The sequence below is a fragment of the Pongo pygmaeus genome, chromosome 21 (genome assembly GCF_028885625.2).
Source record: "Pongo pygmaeus isolate AG05252 chromosome 21, NHGRI_mPonPyg2-v2.0_pri, whole genome shotgun sequence".
In the NCBI taxonomy this organism is placed as follows: domain Eukaryota; kingdom Metazoa; phylum Chordata; class Mammalia; order Primates; family Hominidae; genus Pongo; species Pongo pygmaeus.
This window is the reverse complement of record NC_072394.2, coordinates 64,423,976-64,444,487: the sequence shown is the minus strand read 5'-3', so window position 1 is coordinate 64,444,487 and position 20,512 is coordinate 64,423,976. Positions and strand designations below refer to the sequence as shown.

Sequence of the window (20,512 nt, the reverse complement as noted above, 5' to 3'; positions counted from 1 at the left end):
GTGATTCTAATCTATTTCCTTACTGATATTTTCTGCTTGTTCTATTATTTGCTATGAAATTTTGTTAAAATTGACCACTGATTGCATAGTTACTTCTCCTTTTATTTCTATCAATTTTGGCATAAATATTTTGGAGTCATATTATTAAGTGCACACAAATTTAGGATTCCTGTATCTTCTTGGTGAATTATTTATCATTATGAAGTGTTCCTCCTTGAATAGAATGCTTTTTCCTCAGATTCTATTCATCTGATATTAACAGAGTCCACTAGCTTCCTTTTGATTTGTACTTGCATGGTATTTATTTCTCTAGGATTTTACTGCTAACCTTTAGCCTTATACCTTTTAGGTATATCTTTTATAAACTGCATATAGTTGGATTTATCTTTATCCATCAATTTTTTAATTACAACAAAATATATTTTCATTTGTTATAATTACAAATATATTTGCAAATCTGCCATCTTACTTAAAGAGAAATGTGTAGCCCATCTATTCTGTTTTCATTTCTCTTTTTTGCATTTTTTGGCTTGATAATTTTTATTATTCTATTTTTTCCTTTTATTACAGACTTTGACTCTTTCAATGATTTCTAAAGACTTTATAACAAGTGTTTTCGTCTTATTTAGGAGTCATATTAATTTGTTATTTCCATCATTTTTGAGAAAAATGCAAACAACTTCTATCTCTTTGATTCCATTTATTCCTTCTCAAAGTTTATGCAGTTTTTGCTGTAAATTCGAGTTCTCTGTTTACACCCATGAAACATTACACTGCTGTGATTCATTTGTATTTTTCTGTGTTCTTGGCCTTTTCCCAGCTCTTCATTCTTTCCTCCATTTCTGAGTGTTCACCTCAACTTGTTTTATTTTTGTTTGAAGAACATCATTTGGGACAGATTCTTTCAGTTTCTCTTCATTCAACTTTACTTCTTGAAAGACAGTTTTACTGGATAGAATTCTATTTTCTTTTAGCACTTTTAAGATATCATTCCTTGGGAAGCCGAGGCAGGCAGATCACGAGATTAAGAGATCGAGACCAGCCTGGCCAACATGGTGAAACCCCGTCTCTACTAAAAATACAAAAATTATCTGGTCATGGTGGCACACGCCTGTGATCCCAGCTACTCGGGAGGCTGAGGCAGGAGAATCACTTAAACCCGGGAGGCGGAGGTTGCAGTGAGCTGAGATTGCACCACTGCACTGCAGCCTGGGCAACAGAGCGAGACTCTGTCTCAAAAAAAAAAAAAAAGAAAAAAAAAGAAATCATTCAATGGCATGGATTGGAATGGTCTTCCAACCCCCTCACAACCCCCCAGCTCCTGCTGAGAAGTCAGCCTCCTAGTCATTGCTCCCTCAAAGGAACTCTGCCTTTTCTGTCTGCTTTTGAGATTTCCTCTTTGTCTTTGGGTTCTAACTATTTTACTCTAAAGCATCCAGGTACTGTTTTTTAAAATATTTCTCCTGCATAGAGTTCATAGGCCTTCTTGAATCCATGCCTAGATGAATGTTATCAGTTTTGGAATATTTTCTGCCACTATATTTTCAAATATTACTTCTGCTCCATTTTCTCTCTCCCCCTCATATTGCAAATATACACGTTAGACCTTCTTACTACTTCTCCAATATCTCTTACGCTTGCTTCTGTATTTTCCTTCTGTGTATCTCTTCACGCTTTAGAGCACGAATGTTTTTGATATATTTTGCTTCACTAATTCTTTCTTCAGCTACGTCAAATCTGCAGATATATCTATCCATTGAGCTCTTCATTTTGTTTGGTTTAGTTTTCAGTTCCAAACTGCCCAATGATTAAGAATTCTGTTTTATACCTTCTAATTATCTATCAAAGTCTTCTATTTAATTTGCTTAAAGATAGTAAGTATAGTTACTGTAAAATCTCTCTGATTGCCCCATGCTGTGGAGCCTCTGTGGGTCTTTTTTTTTTTTTTTTGAGACGGAGTCTCACTCTGTCGCCCAGGCTGGAGTGCAGTGGCTCACTTGGCTCACTGCAAGCTCCTCCTCCCGGGTTCACGCCATTCTCCTGCCTCAGCCTCTCAAGGATCTGGGACTACAGGCACCTGCCACCATGCCCGGCTAATTTTATTTTTTTTTGTATTTTTAGTAGAGACAGGGTTTCACCGTGTTAGCCAGATGGTCTCCATCTCCTAACCTCATGATCCGCCCGCCTTGGCCTCCCAAAGTGCTGGGATTACAGGCGTTAGCCACCGCACCCGGCCCCTGTGGGTCCTTTCTTATCTGCCACTTCTTTCGATTGTTCTTTCTATGTCTTGTCCCTCCTCATGTGCCCAGTCATGAGGCTGAGTGCTGGACGTTGAATATGAAAGGAGATGGGTACAGCTCAAGGCCTGGGTGACAGTTCACACTGGGGAAGATGCACAGTTGCTTCTGGCAGGCGGCCAGGACACCAGCAATCCGGTGTCACCTTGATCATCTATAGAGGCTGGCATCACGCTCTGTAAGGGTGTATCAACCAGGTGGCCCAGCGTCCCACAGTGACCCCCACTCCCTGCCTGCTCCCTCCTGCCCCCATGCCACCTGGCGAGGCCCAGCAGCTGTGATAAGCACAAGACTGTGAAGCCTGGAACCAGGCAATGACAGCCATATGTGCTGCTATTTTCCACCTCCTGACCTCCATAACCTCATGAAATACCAACACTCTTCGGCTGGGATGTGGGTAGCATTACTCTCCCATTCTCCAGAGCAGTTCACCTCAAAGTTGTGTGAATTCTCCCAAAACACCCAGCCAGTAAGTTGCAGAAGCTTTGCCGTGCACCCATACCCTGGGTGGCTGCTCTTGCGCCATGCCAGGCTCTGCCATACCTGCAAAGTCCTTTTCCACTCCTTCCCCACACATCAGTTCTCCTATGCAGCACAGGGCTGTGGTCACATGCTCAGCACTCTCATCCGTGATGTAACAGCACCCACTTCCAGGGGTGTGGAGAGGGTTAGACAGACTACACCACTTGGGGCAAGGTCTGAGTGGGTGCTAGAAAGTCAGGAGAGGAACCATTGGCAACAAAAGTGCTGGAGGACCGGGTCTCCCGGGCTGCGGAGACCGCCCACTGCGCCCTGCAACAGTCATGTCTCAGGGACTCAGGGCTGTGCCCCACAGTGACCCCATGGCCCCCATGGGACAGGGTCCCCAGGCTGCCCAAGGGCCTGCCTTGTTCACCAGGGCGTGGCTTGTAATAATCACTCAGGAAAGAACGAGAACGACATACGCTGGACTCACAGGTGGGGCTCACGATTTTTGGGCCACTGCTGTTAGAGGCACGCTGTGCTGCCTGGTTTAATATCTGGGCTCCCCCAGGTGCACTGAGCCTAGGACACGAATTCAATGTCCCCTGCTTCTCTGATTGGGTGCTTCCTGCGCCAGCCTGGCGTGGGTTGAGGTGCATTCCCACAGGGACTGTCTAGCGGCAACCACAGCTGGGCCTGCCCCTTCCGCAGAGGATCAAGGGATTAAATCTGAAATCGCTTCATTAACATGCCCAAGAAAAGGTGTCATTATATTTTCAATCAGAGCCTTTATCAGAGGCCTTCGACAGGCTCTCAGGGGCTCTGCTCTCAGCTTACAATCGGGGACTTGGGGACAGTTTGGAAGTCACAGGCATGATGGGGATGGAAGTCCCTGCCTGTCAGTGTCCCAGCACAGCTCTGGGAGGGAAGGGACCCCCATGGGACAGTGTCCCCAGGCTGTCTAAGGGCCTGCCTTGTTCACCAGGGCATGGCTTGTAATAATCACTCAGGAAAGAGTGAAAATGACATATACCGTGTTAGACTCTTCAGGACTCACAGGTGGGGCTCATGATTTGGGGCCACTGCCATTACAGGTGCACTCTGCTGCCTGGTTTAACACACTCAGGAGGACGCTCAAGATCTCCTTCCCCCGTGGGGTCAGCTCATCATGCAGTAAAGACTGTCCACCTGAGTCACATTTTCTCTTTTCTAACCTAAACCACCTCCACTTCCATATAAGAAACAAGTCAGAAGATGACACAGGTCCCTCCCTTCCCAAAGTGGGTTCCTTGGCACACCTGTCTTGCAAGATTTCCATGGAGAAGGGTTCCTTGGTTAGACAGTTTGGGGAAACTTGCAGACTGGGTCCCACTCAGAGGCTTACACAGCACATGAGTCATGAGGTTCTGGGAAACCCACGGAAAGGAATCTGCTTGCCTCTGCTTAACACTTTACTTCCCGAGAGCCCTTTTCCGAGGGAGTGCCCATGACTGCTAGTGGCCACCGCCTTGCGTGGTGATTTCCTTTGCTCACCGTACCTCAAACGACCCCATAGAGGCCTCACGTTAACTGGGGGGATCTGGAGGGGTTGGCACACGTTCTTTCCACCACTGGGGCCCCTCAGGCAGGCAGCTGCAGCAGCTGGACCTGCAGGCTGGCCTTCCTTAGTGCCCTCCCACAGGCCGCCTGGTTGCACCTTCTTCAGCAGCCTCCACACCTTAAGGCTGGTGCAGTGGCTGCAACCAACGCCAGGACACTCAAGGCGAATGGGACCTGGCCACTTCCCCATCAGGCATGGGGAACCTAACAGCTAGAACTGGGGATGAACACAGGTTGTTCAGGAGCCTGGTGCTGGACTGCTGGAATATGCTGGGATGAAAGGGAGCCTCAGGACAGGGGATGGTGAAGGCGCCCCTCCCTGTCACCCGGGTGAGCCAGGCAGCCGGGTTAGAAGGAGGCAGAGTCAGAGGGCAGCTGGGATCCTGAAGAGCAGACGTTTTATGTCTGTGTGAAGCTGTCTGTCTGTCTGTCTCTCTCTCTCCCTCTCCCTCCCTTTCCTTCTCTCTCTCCCTCCACCTCTCTCCCTCTCTTCCTCTCCCTCCCTTTCCTTCTCTCTCTCCCTCTCTCTCCCTCCTTCTCTCTCCCTCTCTTCCTCTCCCTCCCTTTCCTTCTCTCTCTCCCTCCACCTCTCCCTCCTTCTCTCTCCCTCTCTTCCTCTCCCTCCCTTTCCTTCTCTCTCTCCCTCCACCTCTCTCCCTCCTCTCTCCCTCTCTTCCTCTCCCTCCCTTTCCTTCTCTCTCTCCCTCCACCTCTCCCTCCTTCTCTCTCCCTCTCTTCCTCTCCCTCCCTTTCCTTCTCTCTCTCCCTCCACCTCTCTCCCTCCTCTCTCCCTCTCTTCCTCTCCCTCCTTTTCCTTCTCTCTCTCCCTCCACCTCTCCCTCCTTCTCTCTCCCTCTCTTCCTCTCCCTCCCTTTCCTTCTCTCTCTCCCTCCACCTCTCTCCCTCTCTCTCCCTCCTTCTCTCTCTCCCTCTCTCTCCCTCTCCTCCCTCTCCTTTCCTGTCTCCTTGCACCTGCCTTCCTCTCTCTTATTCTCTCCATCCCCTCCCCGCTCTCTGGTTGGCTCCTTTCCAACCACATGTTCTCCACTTGCTTCTCATCCCTCCAGGCTTCAGAACGCCCTGGGCCTGGTGGACTACAAACTTTGGGAGGCAGAAGAGATTCCAGAATTTGCAGTGCCCAGTTTGAAATGAAAATGTGGGGCCCCTTGTTCAAAAACATATGAAGAGCGACAAGACCGTGGCATAGTATCTGAACCTGAGTGTGGGGCCTGTGCACCCGCCCAGGGGGCCTTCCCACAATGACGGCCCTGCCTCAGGTCAGTGCAGAGGGCAGGGGTGCTTGGTTGGCAACGGCCTGAGAGGCACAGCCAGAGGAGGAGGTGACTGTCTGTCCCGTGGGAGCCCTGGCAGAGGCTCTGCCCAGGGCCTGCAGGAGGAACTAGGTCACCTAAACTCCAGCGCAGACCTGGGCGGTCACACCTTACCTTGTGTCCAGAGTGCGGGGACGCGGTCTGGGCCACCAGCAGCCGCACCATGGCGTCCCATTTCTCTGCTGTCTGGCTGTCCCATGCGGTCACCGTGAACGCCACCTGCTCGGAGGGGACCTGCAGCTCCCGGGTGGCGAAGACTGTCCCGTCTGCCCCAACTTTGAAGTCCACGCTGCTGGTCTCATATTGCGTCCCCTTGGTCCCCACACAGCTGCTGAACTTGACTGTAAGAGGAGGGGGAGAGAGTCAGGGTCGGCTTGGCCAGCAGAAGGGTGGTGACAATGGCAGCAACCACACAGGACGCCCTACAGGCCCCCAGTGGGCATCAGGGGCATGAGGTTTGCACTAATTTCTCCACCTCCTGAGAAGGTGGTGTGTTTTATCTCAACCCCTAGAGAATTAGCCAGAGGTCTTTAAAAAAGGAGGGGGGAAAAAAAAACAAAGCCGAGCTTCCATTCTATCTACAACACAGCTGCACTCCCTTCTGCCAACGCATCTCTCCCTTGCTGCTCTTATCTCTGAATTCAGCCGGAGTCTGTGAGCAGCACAGTGGGTATTCTCCACCTCAAAAATATTCCCTCAGTTCCCCCCACTCTTGCCTATGCAAATCTTCTTCCTGCCAGCGGAGACTGTGAAGCCCCTAATGGACCTGTTTTTCCACCCCAAGAAGGCTAAGTACAAGGAAGGAGCAAGAGAGAGCTGGCATCTGGGACCATTCCCCCACGGCAGGTGGATTCTGGCAGCAGAACTCGGCTCTGCTGTGTTTCTGGTCCTTTTTATTACTAAGCCAGACCTGATGCCTGCAAATGGCCTTGGGGTGGGCTGGGCAGGTGTGGCCAGGGCAGACCCTGGCCCCACCAAGTGCTTTCTTGGTGAACTGGAAACAGAGTTGAAGGCAGACAGTCTATTGATACCGCTGGGTGCTGAGCATTGCTTCGCTTCCAAAACATTAACTACTAGGCACCAGGATGCCAACCTCCCTTCACAGCTCCAGCACCATGGCCATCTCTAATTCTGCTGCAGAAAAAGACACCTCCAGAGGCGCAATTCATCCGGACACATTAGTGCATTTTTTAGACATGTGCTTTTGCAACTGTCACCTACAGCCATGGTAAGTTACGACGCACCCACAGCCCGTGTCACATTCTGCTGATAAAAGCCATGGATAAAGTTACCTGGTATTTATAAAAATGTGGCTATCTAAGCAATTATGGTGGGAGGATTGGTTTTTCAAGCAATTTTGCTGTCACAGCTTACATGATTTAATTACTATTTATTTGAGAAACCAAAAAAAGCGACTCACTGTTACACTAGATAAAGTGTTTTCCCCTCGCATTCACCTTTTACTGTTGCCTGCCTTGAAAGAATAAATAACGCGTCTGTTCCCTCGTCTCAGTAGTTCACTTTAGATATCTTCCCAGCCAATGGCACCTCCCACTTGTGGGTTTCATGTGAAAATGTTTTTAAATGTGATGACACCAGGCATTTCTACCCTGTCTGGTTCAACAGAGCAATGAAACTTCCAGACTCCAGGGCCCCCCGGTGGCTCTCTGATGGACGGGGTCAACCCAGGCAAGGGCCTGCTGTGGCTCCCTGGACCTATTTCCCCTCTAAGGATGGAATCATTACATTTTTTTTTCAGGTGACAGGAAAATTCCAAACTGCTTTTATAGTACTGTTTGCCCAATGGTAAACAAATTAAAATCAGCAACAACTTAGTGGATCAATCATTTCTGACATCCGATTATCACTGACAAAGATAAAAATGACAGCTCTGTGATTGCTGAGAGATGAGCACAAACACACAAATAAGCCCCTTTGTTCTCTAAAAGCAAATTCCTAATAAAACAAATGCAATTGGACAGCAGCAGGAGGGTTTGTGTTGTCTTCAGGATTAAACACAGTGTTGTAGTTAAAAAAAAGTACAGGCGGCCGGGCGCGGTGGCTCACGCCTGTCATCTCAGCACTTTGGGAGGCCAGGCGCGGTGGCTCACGCCTGTAATTCCAGCACTTTGGGAGGCCAAGGTGGGTGGATCACGAGGTCAGGAGATCGAGACCATCCTGGCTAACATGCTGAAACCCCGTCTCTACTAAAAATACAAAAAGTTAGCTGGGCGTGGTGGCGGGCGCCTGTAGTCCCAGCTACTCAGGAGGCTGAGGCAGGAGAATGGCGTGAGCCCAGGAGGCGGAGCTTGCAGTGAGCCGAGATCGCGCCACTGCACTCCAGCCTGGGCAACAGAGCGAGACTCTGTCTCAAAAAAAAAAAAAAGACAGGCACACAGCTTTGGCGACATCTTAGGCAAGCGTTGAAGCTTCTTTGAGAATGAATGGGCCACCAACATCTGAACAGCCAGGCAGGAAACAGCGGGGGTGTCGGCCACGTGAACCAAGGACTTTGCAGGTGAAAGGTGTTCCCTGCAGGAGAGACCCTGGATGAAACTGACAATAACGCCCTCAAAGGCAGCTCCATGGGTGGCTTGGGGGAGTGATGCCCAGGGAACCGCACCAGGGCCCCTGCACACCGGCTTCCTAGATTTTTGTTGTTGTTGTTGTTTGTTTTTTTGAGACGGAGTCTTGCTCTGTCGCCCAGGCTGGAGTGCAGTGGTGCCATCTTGGCTCATTGCAACCTCTGCCTCCCAGGTTCAAGTGATTCTCCTGCCTCAGCCTCCCGAGTAGCTGGGACTACAGGCATGCACCACTATGCCCGGCTCATTCTTGTATGTTTAGTAGAGACAGGGTTTCACCATGTTGGCCAGGCTGGTCTTGAACTCCTGACCTCAGGTGATCTGCCCGCCTCGGCCTCCTCAAGTTCTGGGATTACAGGCACGAGCCCCTGCGCCTGGCAACTTCCTAGATCTTTATGGCCTTTTCCGTCTGTGTCTGACATGGCCCCGTCCAGTCACGAGAAATCTCCAGGGCTTTGTGACAAGATGCAGTCCCAACATCCTGTTTCGGTCTAACCATAACTTGGGTGTTCCACTCGAAACACTACCTCTGTGTCTGAACACTCAGCCTACTAGCATTTGTGATTCTGAGTCCTCATCCGCAGAGAAGCAGGAGGAAAACAGGAGTTGTCACTGGTAGAGAAGGAAGCAGCCCAAGGGACAAAGGTCAGGATATGGTTACGCAAATGGTGCTGGCCCACACCCTCCTGGAGAAAGGCCCGGAAGATGGGGGAGTCATTCAGAGACCCCAGTTGTTGGAGGGACCTGCTCTCCAGGAGAAGAAAGGAACTTCAGAACCTTCAGTACCTGCTCCTGTGCCCCACCAGGCTGTGGCCTCTTTCATAAGGAAAGAGCAATAAGGCAGGTCTTCTGAGATGCCAGGGGCATTCATAGAACATTAGCACTGAATGTATGAACACTCTATTTGGAAACTGTGAAATGTGGGTACCTGTGAACACAACTCAGAATGTTACTAACAATTTGCCATGCTACAGAAACGGCAAGTGAGTATGCAGGGCAGCCCCAGGGGAGAGATGTCTGAGGTCTTGGGATGGGGACTCCTCCCCATATCCTATTTGTCTTTCCTTGTGAATTGCCTAAATATGGTTTCCCTTTTCACTTTGGCTACTGGGAAGCTCAGAGGCAGTACCGTAGCTGGCTTTTCTAACAATGCTGAGACATTTACTAACCTCAGCACATTCCATTCTATTTTTCACCTTTGTTTCCTCTTCAACCTGCTTCCTTTTGCTTCCTTTTTAATTTTTGGAGTCTTCGCCTCTCTCTGCAAGATTAAATGCATTCCAGGAGGACAACAGAAAAGTGCCCATGTATGTGTGGGTGTCGGCATGCACTGAGTGTCCCCGTGTGCAGAGAGGACGCTCCTGACGCTGTTGCCTGGCACAGACTTATTTGGATTCTGCTTTGCCTCTCTATGAATGTGGCTGGAGGCTGAGCCTGAGGCGTCAACTGGAGAGGCCCCTGGCTGCTTATAGAACTTTCTGTGGGCTCTTGGAGTCCTGTGCTGCCCTTGCCTCTGCAGCGGCCGGGAGCGGCCTGCTGTCTGCCTGAACCTTGGCTCTGGCCAGCAGTGGGCAGTCCTTCCAGTTTCACCTTCTGAGCTGGGCCTGGGCTCCAAGCCCACTGTCACTCACCCTCCTCTAGGCAGGAACCTGGTGCCTCAGCCCCCTCCAGGCCCGCAGTCTGGACTCTGCAGACTGGACACAGAGGTTGTAACTGGTGGTTTCTGGTGGAGCTGGCTCCGGCCCAGTGCTCAGGCCTGGCTGGGATGTTGGCTCCCGTGGAAACCTGTAACCTCCCCCACCCCTCCCCTCACATCACCCATTTTTGTTTCATTCCCTGGCTTCATACCTGGGATTCCCGTGTCCTCCCATGTCCCCCCAGGACTGGTGAGTGTGCTGAGGCCAGGGCTGCTGTCCTGGGACCGGACAGCATCAGGCACCTGGTCAGGGTGAAGTAGGGGCAAAGCCTCCCCAGGCTGGTCCGGGGTTCCCATCAGGCTGAGGGCAGAAAGGGGGCTTCTGTCCTGCTTTGTGCTCAGCCCAGAGTCTTCACGGGACCCCCCGCACCTCCCTCCCCATGGCAAACAGCCCCCAGAGGAGACTGCGCCAGCAGCTGCCCAGGCGTGAAGGTGAGTGACCAGTGGCAGCGCCCCGGCTGGAAGTTTAGTTTTCTTATGTATTTGTTTTTGATCTCCCGATTTCTCTCTTAGTCTTCAGGAGACAATTAACATCCAATGGATTCCCAGAAAACTTTTCCCTCAATGTACCAGCAAAAACCTACAATGCCCTGAAAAGCCACCTCTGCAACCCCAGTGCAGATCACACATCCTGTCCCAGCCCCTGCAGCCTCCACGCAGCGGGTGCGCTGCCAGGCACGGAAAGGCAGCACTGATAAGTGGAACTGGCCCATTTTGCAGATGAGGAAGCTGAGACTCAGGGACGTTTCATGCCTTCGTCAAGGTGGTGAGAGGAGGAGAGGGGTTTGCCACCCGACTTCAGGGATCTGTCACCCTTGTCCAGCAGTGTTGGTTCTTCCCGAGGCTGGGAGGATGCCAAGCCTGGCGGACGACGGGGGCAGTGGTGTGGTGTGGGGAGCTTCTGACTTGCACATCCTGAGGGAACTTTCTGCAGCTGATGTGTGAACTGGACCCCAGGAGGTGCCTCCGAGGAATCCCCAAGGCTACGGCCCCTCAGGTCCTGCTGGGGTGCTGGCCCCCACCTCTGCCTCAGGATGCAGGGGTTCTGCAGGGAAGCCGCAGACCAGCCTGCTGCCTTGGGCCCTAGGGACACTGTGGCCCCAGAAAGAATTGTGGGGGACGAAAGAGTTGTTTCTTGGGGGAGAAAACACCTGTGAGGAAATGCAGGTGCCACAGAGGGAAATCCTCATGGGGAGGAGGGCACCTGTTCCATCCTCGGCCGACACGGGCCTGCCTGGTGCCCGGTACCCACAGCCGCTACCTGCCGCACGCATCTCTCCATGGTTTGCTAATTACTTCCATTAGTTTTAAACAAACTTGACAAGAGACAGAAGGGTCTGGAGAGAAATTAAATCTAACTGTTTAAACATGTAGTCAGAGCCTCCCTTGCCTCTGTCCCCCTGGCAGTGGCTGCTGCAGATCCCCAAGCCAGTGCTGGAGGTGGCACAGAGGATTGGGCCCTGGGGTCAGGCCCGGCACCGCGTGCCCCAAGGAGGTGGGCCCCGGAGGGTGGGGAGGGAACACCTGCTGTCCTCACACCGCAGCCACAGGCATGGAACCTCAGGGTCTCAGCACCCGCTGTGAGCGCTATGGGGCAGGTATGCATGTGCCCAGCAAGGCGGGTGTGCACCAGCAGCCCTGCGCACACCTCCCCTGGTCTTGGGGTGCAAACACCAACCACAGCCTCCCGTCTCTGTGACTTGAAGAACAGGGGCCCCTCTCTGAGCAGTCTTTGTTTCTGTGAAATGGGAGTGATGGCAGAGACTTGGGGAGGGGGACAAAGGTAGCATGTTGATCCCTTTGCTCAGTGCCTGGCATAGGGCAGGCACTGGGTGGATGTTGGCTGCTGTCCTTATGCTCTGGCCAGTATGCCCTGTGACATCCTCCAGTGGTGTGGACACGGCACCAGGGAGCAAGGCACCCAGCCAAGGTCACATAAGGTCAAGGTCGTCCATCCCACAAACACTTACTGAACACCGGGGTCTGCCGGGAACCGCACAGGCTGAGGCCAGGGTGGTCAGTGGCCGGGTGATGACAGCACGGATGGCCGAGCCCTCCAGGTGCAGTGGGGTCACACAAGGGCCCTAGTCAGGCCGGGGGTCCCCGGGGTGGGATAGGGAGCTGTGCAGGGTGTTTGCGGCCAGCCGGCTCTTGGGATTCTGAGCCTATGGGGATCCAGCTCTTGTTCTGCTGGGGGTCAGCTCCCTCTCCTCACCCCAAGGTGTGGGGTCAACAGCTTCTGAGGTTCTGGGCAACCTGGCCCCATACCACTGGCCTCGTGTTCTGGACAAGATGGATTTAATTTTAAAGCCCATGTTTTCTTCTGAGAAGACACCAGAGAACAGAAGCTGCTCCATCTTTCATCCTCCAGGGACCACCCTGTGCTGTCCACTCTGAAATATGACCAAATGCCGGGCAGGGCTCAGCTCCCAGGGCCGGCATCCAGCAGGATCTGCAAAGCCATCCAAGCAACACGAGGAGCAATGAATGCCGAGGCAAACCTCTGCCAGACACCCAGGAAGGGCGCACACCAGAGAATCCAACAGCCTAGGACTCGTCCCAGGGCGGCCCCCTGCCCCTTGACCAACTCCTGGCAGCCAGAGAGTCAAGCATAGGCTGAGGGTGGTCCGGTATCCCCTTCCCTTCCCCTTCCCCTTTCTGGGCTGGGATGCGGCTGGCCCCCACCTGTCACCCACATCTTTGTGCAGTGTGAATGTGGGCCTTAGTCTCCCTCTGTCGCCCTGGTCTTGGTTGTGTTGTGGATGGAGTTTCTGTGGGCGCCCCCCCCCGGGTGACCTCATGATGGCCCCATCTCCCGGGACTCACGCCAATCCTGCTCCCCTAAGAAGGGACCCCCGCCTGTTGTGAATGCGCCTCTGGATATGCACAGCTGAAGAAGGGTAGCTTGCTCCTCTCTCTCTCTCTCTCTCCTTCCTTCCTTCCTCCCTCCCTCCCTCTCCCCTTCATCCATTCGCATGACATATCACTGATACCACCAGTCAGCAGACACCAGACACAGAGACTGCCAGTGGAGCTGAGAGTGTGGGGCAGGACAGACATTAACCAAGTTATCACATCAGAAGTGCGGCACTCTACAAGGAAGACACAGGTTCTGTGAGAGCCTGACCCAGGCTGGGGGGACAGGTGGGGAGGGCTTCCTTGATGACAGGACCCTTCCGTGGACATCTGGGGAATGAGGTTCCAGAGAAGGCTCAGGTGGGGAGCACATTCCTGGTAGTGCAGATGGCACTTGCAAAGGTCCTGGGGCAGAGGAGGGGAGGAATTCCAGGACCTGAGAGCTGGTGTGACCAAAGCAGGGGCAGCTGAGGTGACAAGAATGAACACAGCATGCTGGCAGGAAGACCCTCGGCCAGCGAGATGACCTAAACCTTTGGGGTGAGGACCGGCCCAGGAGATGTTGCGTGGAGCCTGCTGACCTGGTGACTGCAAGAAGGCTCAGAGATCTGCACAGGAGTGGGGGGCACCCTGAGTTCCCAGGAGGTCCCGCAGCCTCTGGGACCGAGGGGGGTGTCCTGAGTGGAAGCCACACCCAGACACCCCCTTTCGGGCACAATATTAAGAGAGCTATGGCCTTTCCTAGCCTTGCAAACAACTTGGGGAGCTGAGTTAGGAGGCTATTGCAGTGGCTTCAGAAGCACATCCTCAACATTTGGCTGCAAAGAGGATCACAGCCCCCGAGGCAGAAGGCTGTGGCCCCCGCTTCATGCACATGCTCTCAGACATGTCTGCTGGGGACAGAGAAATTCAAAAGCCAGGAAAAGGAGAAAAGAAAGAAGAAAGAAGTGAGGAATGTCAGAGGGAAGTCGATTCCTCCATTCCTGTAACAAAGACCCCTTAGCTATGGAGGCCGTGGGGAGGCCCCAACCCTGGGCACCATCGTCAGGGAGCATGGGGTCCAGCGGAGAGGGCAGATGTGGCCTCAGTCCCCGCAGTGGCCCCGAAGGCGCTGGCCCGGAGGCAGAACCTCAGGGTCCCTGTGGCCCCCCCCGTTTCCTGCGCTTGGTCCCCGAGTCCCTGGGGAGCCCCTTGGGGGTCTGCATTGGGCTGGGCTGTGGTCCCTGCAGGCACCTTCCTGTACCTGCCACAGGTTCTGTCCACCAGGGGGGTGCAAGAAACAGAGGAGGGTGGGGGAGTGAGGACTAATGGGGACCGGGTTTCCCTTGGGGTGACAGTGGCCCAGCATTATGAATGTGCTCAATGCCACTGAATTGTATGCCTGAAAACGGGGACATTTACGTTATGTGAATTTTACTTCAATTTTAAAAAAGCAGCTTCCAGGGTCCCTAATTCCAGCCTCTGGGGAGATGGGAGAGTCCTGCTGAGCTCTGTGCCCACGGGGCCCCAACTGCACCCTGAGTCTCACACGTCTCCCTGGAGTGGGTCCCGAGTGCCAGCCACAGTTTCCTCTCTCCACAGAGATCTCCAGATCAGCCCAGGGCAGGGTCCCTCCTCCACGACTCCTCTTTCTGGCCCTTCTGTCATTTTTCCTGTCCCTGGGGAAGACGATGGTACTTGCCGGAATGAACTGAGACAGAAACGCCGATGTCGAGGGGAAGGGGCCACAGGGAGGGGCTGCAGAGCAACGGCCATCCCCAGAGGACTGGGTACGTCCGACACCAGGTGCCTGCCCGAGGCCCACCGAGGGCAGGGAGATTCTCAGGAGTGAGGGCTATCATCTGTGCTGGGCCTCAGCCCTGGAGACTCAGGAGGGAGATTCGTAGGTTCTTGAATATCTGCCCAAATTGATATGTGTGCCTGTGCGCGCTTTGTGTGCACTGTGTCCACGTGCTGGGTGGGGACGGAGAAAACTGGCGGCACAGGGAGAAACTGCTGAGGCTTAGCTCAGCCTCCAGAGCTCCCCACAGCCCCAAGCCTGCAGCACGCCAGGCCGGGAGGCGCCTCGGAAATGATCTACTCCAGCCCCTCGTTTGGGTGATACGGAAACTCAACCTGCTGAAGGAAAATTACCTTGTAGGATGAACTCTCATTCAAACAGTTTCCCACACCCTTATTGAATCCCTGCACCATGCGGGGCCCAGAGTCACGACCGAGGCCATCCCTCCCCGTCTGGGGCTCTGGGCACTTCCAGAACCTGTGTAGTAGATGCCCCAATGCAAAGCATGTCACAAGCGCACTGCCACGGTGCTTTTCTTAGAACTGTGTGTATTCACAAAGCTTGCAGCTGGTGCAAACCTCACATACAACAACTCCCCGTTCTGAGCCTGGGAAGTGTGCAGTGAGCCCTGCCCAGGCTTGGGCCAGTTCTGAACTCTGAGGATCACGTGGTTGATATTCCCTGTGTGTAGCAGTCATAATTAGACCCTCAGCTAAACAGCAGAGCCCGGCTTCTTTTGTTTTTCCAAGATGAAGGAAATAATTTTCTTAGCGTGTGACTTCACATCTCCCCCCAGCCCCCAGTCTCACGCGTGCATGGCAGTGATGGGTGCAGTGATGCGGATCCAAAGCCTCTGCGGAGACTCGGCATCACACACCCACAGAGGAGCCGGCAGCTCCCCTCATTAGGAGGCTTCCGGGTTAACCCTTTACCCCCATCTGTCTAATTGCTTCTCTGTGAAAGGGGCCGGGAGACAGCCCGCGCTGGGAACCAGCCCTGAGTGACACACGCTCTGCTTCCTCTGCGGCAGGAGCCTGCTGACATTTATGGGCGCAGCAGGCTGTGTCTCCCCAAGACGGGCATGCCGGAGAATGGTGCTGCAGTTATAAAACACACCTTTTTATTATTTTACTTGTTAGGTGAATTGAGAAAAATCAAATGAGCCAGAGGTGAGCTTGTAGCTGGGACCGTGCTGAGGAGAGGGTGAGTTTCAAACCCTCAGGTTCAACAGCAGAGGCTGCCAGCTTTCTTTCTTTCTTTCTTTCTATCTTTCTTTCTTTCCTTCCTTCCTTTCCTTCCTTCTTCGTTCCTTCTTCTTTCTTTCTTTCTTTCCTTTCTCTCTTTCTCTTTCTCTCTGTCTCCTTCCTTCCTTCCTTCCTTCCCTCCTTCCATTCATCCATCGTGTACCCATTGCCTCCCTATGTACCGTCCTGGGTGCTGGGCAGTCAGCCCACATGGCATGTAGTGTCGTGGGGAGACCACGAGGCACCCGGCCCATGAACAAGGTCACTGTGACAGGGACAGCAGGGGAGATGAGGGAGCAGAGGGCCTGTGGGGGAGGAAGGATCCATCCCGAGGCCTCTGTGACCAGGGGAGCAGCCCCAGAAAGTCGGAGCAAGAGTGCTTTGATGCGGGAACAGCACGTGTGAAGGCCTGGAGGTAGAGAACCAGTGGGAGCGGCGGCTGTGAGCGGGATGAGGGTGATGGGAGAAGCTGGGATCCAGCCTGGTGGGCGTGGACCACGACTGCAGACCCCCGGGCATGTAAATGGCTGCCACTGCCCGGAACTTGCTCTGCGTGGAACATAGAGAATTCCCTTGAAACAACCGAAGACCCTCTTAAACGACATCAGCAGCGGTAGCAACCGAGCACCGAGCGTCCCAGGAGACCGCCCTTCTTCTTTCCCGCCCTGCCTGCCTCGCCCTGGGCCACTGGTTTCCATGCGTCATCTCACACCTGCTGCCCCCACACAGCCCAGAGCACCCCCGTTTTCAGAGGTGGGAGCTGGGGTCTAGAGGGGGAGAATTAGGCCTGAGCACTCTCTCCTCAGCAGGTCACTCCAGCCGGTGCTGAAGGGGCTCCCAGCACACGTGGCACAGGCAGGAGGCCACATTCAACCTCTGCTTTGAGATGCCCCAAATGGAACAAGATGCCCTGAGACATCAAAGTCTTGGGCAACACAGGGACGTGGGCTGGGGGACTCATCTCCAACCTCCAGCCTCTTCCTTTCTCCCACGTATCCATTCAAGAATCGCCTCTGAGCACTCTCACAGGTGTGGGGGACGAGCGGTGGACACCGAGGTTCTCCCCCAGGAAGCTGTCTAGTGGGGGACCATGCGTGATGAGCTGGCAGCTGGACGTGCCTGGCTAGGGAGGGGTAGTGTTATGGAGGGGGAGGCGTCCCCTCTCCAATAGGCCAACCTGAATGAAGAGAGGTGGGAGGCTGTGTTGGTGCCTGAGGGAAGAGCATTCCCCGCAGAGGGAACAGACAGTGCAAGGCCCTGGGTTCTGAGGTATGCTTAGTGTATCTGAGGATGGGAGGGGACTGGGGGACATGAAAGGAGTGAGGAGGAGGCGGGGAGGGATGGGGCAGTGCCTGTGGGCTCTGGGAGCCCCAGTTCGATTTCTGGATTTGATTCCAAGGCACGCGGTCACCTCCACACTTGTAGGTGGGAGAGCCGGGACTTGAACTCCAAAAGCTCCTTTTCCCTGATGCAGTGCGGAGACTGAGTGTTGGTTTGGAATATCTCAGTGTTCATGTCCGTCACTTCACCAGGACTCACTAGGAAACCACTGTCTCTCATGAAAGTTAGATGCTGCTGGGAGGCAAACGTATATGCATATTTTGTACATAGAAGAAACTTGGGTTATTGCAAAGACCTGAGTAATTCACTCGAGCCACTTTAGAGTGAACCAGCCCAGCGGTGATTCACTGTCACTGTGGCAGGAGCTCGCAGAGGGGAGAGGAGGCTGAAGAGGAGGAAGAGATAGGACAGAGTCTGAGTCCGAGGTTTCTGGAGGCGGCGGCGCTGGCTCAGGTTCTTGATGAAGGAGAATCTCCTAAGGGGAGTGGGTGGGTGGGGGGACCGTGCAGGTGGGGCAACCTGGATTCTGATGTTGTTCATCCCAGGGGACACACCCTCCAATAGAGGCATCCCCGCCGGGCTGCGCAGCCCCCCAGTCCTCATGGGGGTGACAGTCGGGCGGAGGAACAGCCGCACCCCCGTGGCGCCAGGACACCTGCAACAGTTTGAGAACCTTCTACCCCACGAGCCACTCGCTCACGTCTCCAAACCAAGGGGGCATTTCCCGGGTGATGTGGCAGTGTCTGCACGGGGCCTGCCCATCCCAACCCACCTGCGCAGTTCTGGGTTTGGCAGGAGGTGTCCCGCTGGAAATGGCGCTTTTCCGATTCTACAAACACGCAGCTGCCTCAGGAATCTGCTGAGCAACAGGATGTGGAGGAGCTGAGGCTGCCCAAAGCCTCTGCTTCACCCCGCCCGGGAGGGAACTACCCAGGCTCCAGGTGCACCCAATGGGCCCTGCCCAGTGAGTGATGGGACGGCGTGCATCTTCCAAAGAGATCATCCTGACTGAGTAGACCCCTGTGGGGTGGCAGGGATCTCATGGAGGGCTGCAGGGCTGTGCTCAGAACCATCTAGGAGGGTGGCTGCCAGGAAGGGTGCTGCGGGAACACAGAACCGGACTGAGCACACATGAGGGGCTGCTGGGGGGCAGGGGGGTGAGGAGAATGTCATGAGGCCAAGATCCCTCAGGAGACCCTCGGGACAGGACACACCACAAGGGGCACGATTGTTTGGCCTGAGCAGAGCCAAGGGCAGGGCTGAGGCGGGGACTCGGGCGCCCTCACGCTCTGCAGATGAGAGGACCCTGCCGCGATGGGCCCCAGGACATCTCCCAGTGCAGATCCTTCTCCTGAACTCCAGACCCCAGGTTGAGGTCTCTGGGGTCCTCCCCTTGCACACCCCTCCACAGCACACCCTTGCTGCCTGAGACCCCCTCAGCTGCTCCTTCCCCTGGAGCCACCAAAGGAAGGGGTGCTACCTTCCATGCCGGAGCCAGAGCCCCTGGATACCCCACCTGGACACCCAATCCATCCCAGACCTGCCCGACCCTGCCGCCCGGCTCAGCCCGCTGCCTGCATGGCCCAGTGGTCTCCCCAGCCAGGCCCTGCCCCCAGCACCAATCTCTGCCTCACAGAGCAAGTAGATCTGGCGTTTCTGGAAGGCTGATTTGCTCCTGTCCCGCCTACAGTCACAGAGACGCAGTCGAGTGTCTCCACTGATGGCTGCTCAGGCCGCCCTGGCTGGTTTCGCCCTGGCTGCAAGCACAGGCAGGGCCTGAAACTGCCAGCCACCTCCTGCGAGTCTGTGGGCCTGGGGCTGGCGGGCGCTGGGCCTGCCTTCCTCACCGGGGTCTCTGGCACCTTCCAACCAAGTGACTTTGGCACCCAGGAAGTACTTGAGAAAAGTTAGTGGGGTAAATGCACAAGTTCCATTTCCCTTAGCTTCAGAACTGGATATCCAATGAGCTATCAGGCCCCCAGACATGGAGGAGCATCAAGGACATGTTGCTAAGTGAAAGACGCCCATCTGAAAGGCTGCATACCGTAGGATTCCAACTCCATGACATTCTGAAAATGGCAAAACCACAGACACAGTGAAAGGACCGTGGGAGGAGGGAGGGATGAACAGGAGGGCATGGGGGACTTTCAGGCAGGGAAGCAGCACTGTGAGGTCTGTAGTGGTGGCTCCGTGTCACCATGCATTTGGTCCAAACCCACCATGCATTTGTTCAAACTCACGAATCCGCCACACCAAGACAGAGCCCTCCTGGAGCCTGGACTGTGTCCTAATAACGCATCGGTACTGACATGTTATTTTTCCATTGTCTGTCAGTCCTAACAAATGCACCACACGAATGCAAGATGTTAACAACAGGGGAAGCTGGCAGTGGGAGATGGGGGTGACTTCCTGCTCCATTTTCCCATAAACCTAAACTGCTCTAAAAACCAAAGTCTATTAAGAAATGGATATTCACTATCTATCAGCTGTACCTTCTCCAAAGAAAACAAAACACTATGTCTCCGGAATGTTAGAAATCCCATTATAAAGTAAAACAGTGAAACCTCTCTCTTGCTGTCTCATTTATGGCAGGAAATATTAAACTTGCGTCTCCCTCTGGGTTTTCTTGATGCATCCAACGCTGTAATCTCACATCCTCACGGACACTGCACCTCTAGCTGATGAGAAAATACCAGGGGATTCTTCCTGTCCAAGAAAAGCCAGCCAACATGGCAACAAGTGTGTGTCTTACACTCTCCAGCGTGGCCCTGTCCCCCAAAACTTGCATTCATCATCTCCACGTCTTTGTTTAATATTTATGGTGCTATGTGCAAACCAGAGACTCTGCCAAGAGGAGACGCAGCTCCTCAAAGGTCCTGAGCGAGCCTGTTTGCAGCTCCCTGCTGGTGACAGAGCCTTACGTCGTGAAAGGTCTCTGAGCCTATATAAAGAGAGGAATTTCTCTAGGTTCTGGCACTAATTAACAGTACTCTGTTCAAGAAAAAAAGGTGCAGGTGTATTAGGAGATACAGAAGAGGGGACAACAGGGAAGGGCCGCATTCTGAGGCAGGTATTTACACAAAAGTTCTTTTCCGCAGTGGCCGTGGAAACTGAGCTGTGAGCGCCTCATTAGCCAGTTCTACTGGTGCCCACTGGAATGAAGCACAGTGGCTCTTGATGTGGGCGATGTCGCTAATGAAGTCCTCCCACTCACGCCGACACAGGAGTGAGCAGAGAACAATAGTGGTAAATCCAGCCACTGACGCGCCGTGCACCGAGGACTCCTGGGCTTGTGAGATGCCAGGGCCTCTTGTCAAAACACGC

The 20,512-nt window shown here is 53.8% G+C and overlaps 1 protein-coding gene across 1 annotated transcript in view; it reads right to left on the bottom strand.

Moving 5' to 3' along the window:
• Positions 1-20,512, bottom strand: part of CDH4 (cadherin 4) — a 705,615-nt gene that overhangs the window by 197,209 nt on the left and 487,894 nt on the right. Inside the window, exon 3 of the mRNA XM_054468084.2 lies at positions 5,804-6,030. Within this exon, the coding sequence (XP_054324059.1) occupies positions 5,804-6,030 (227 nt within the window). The remainder of the gene's footprint in view (positions 1-5,803; positions 6,031-20,512) is intronic.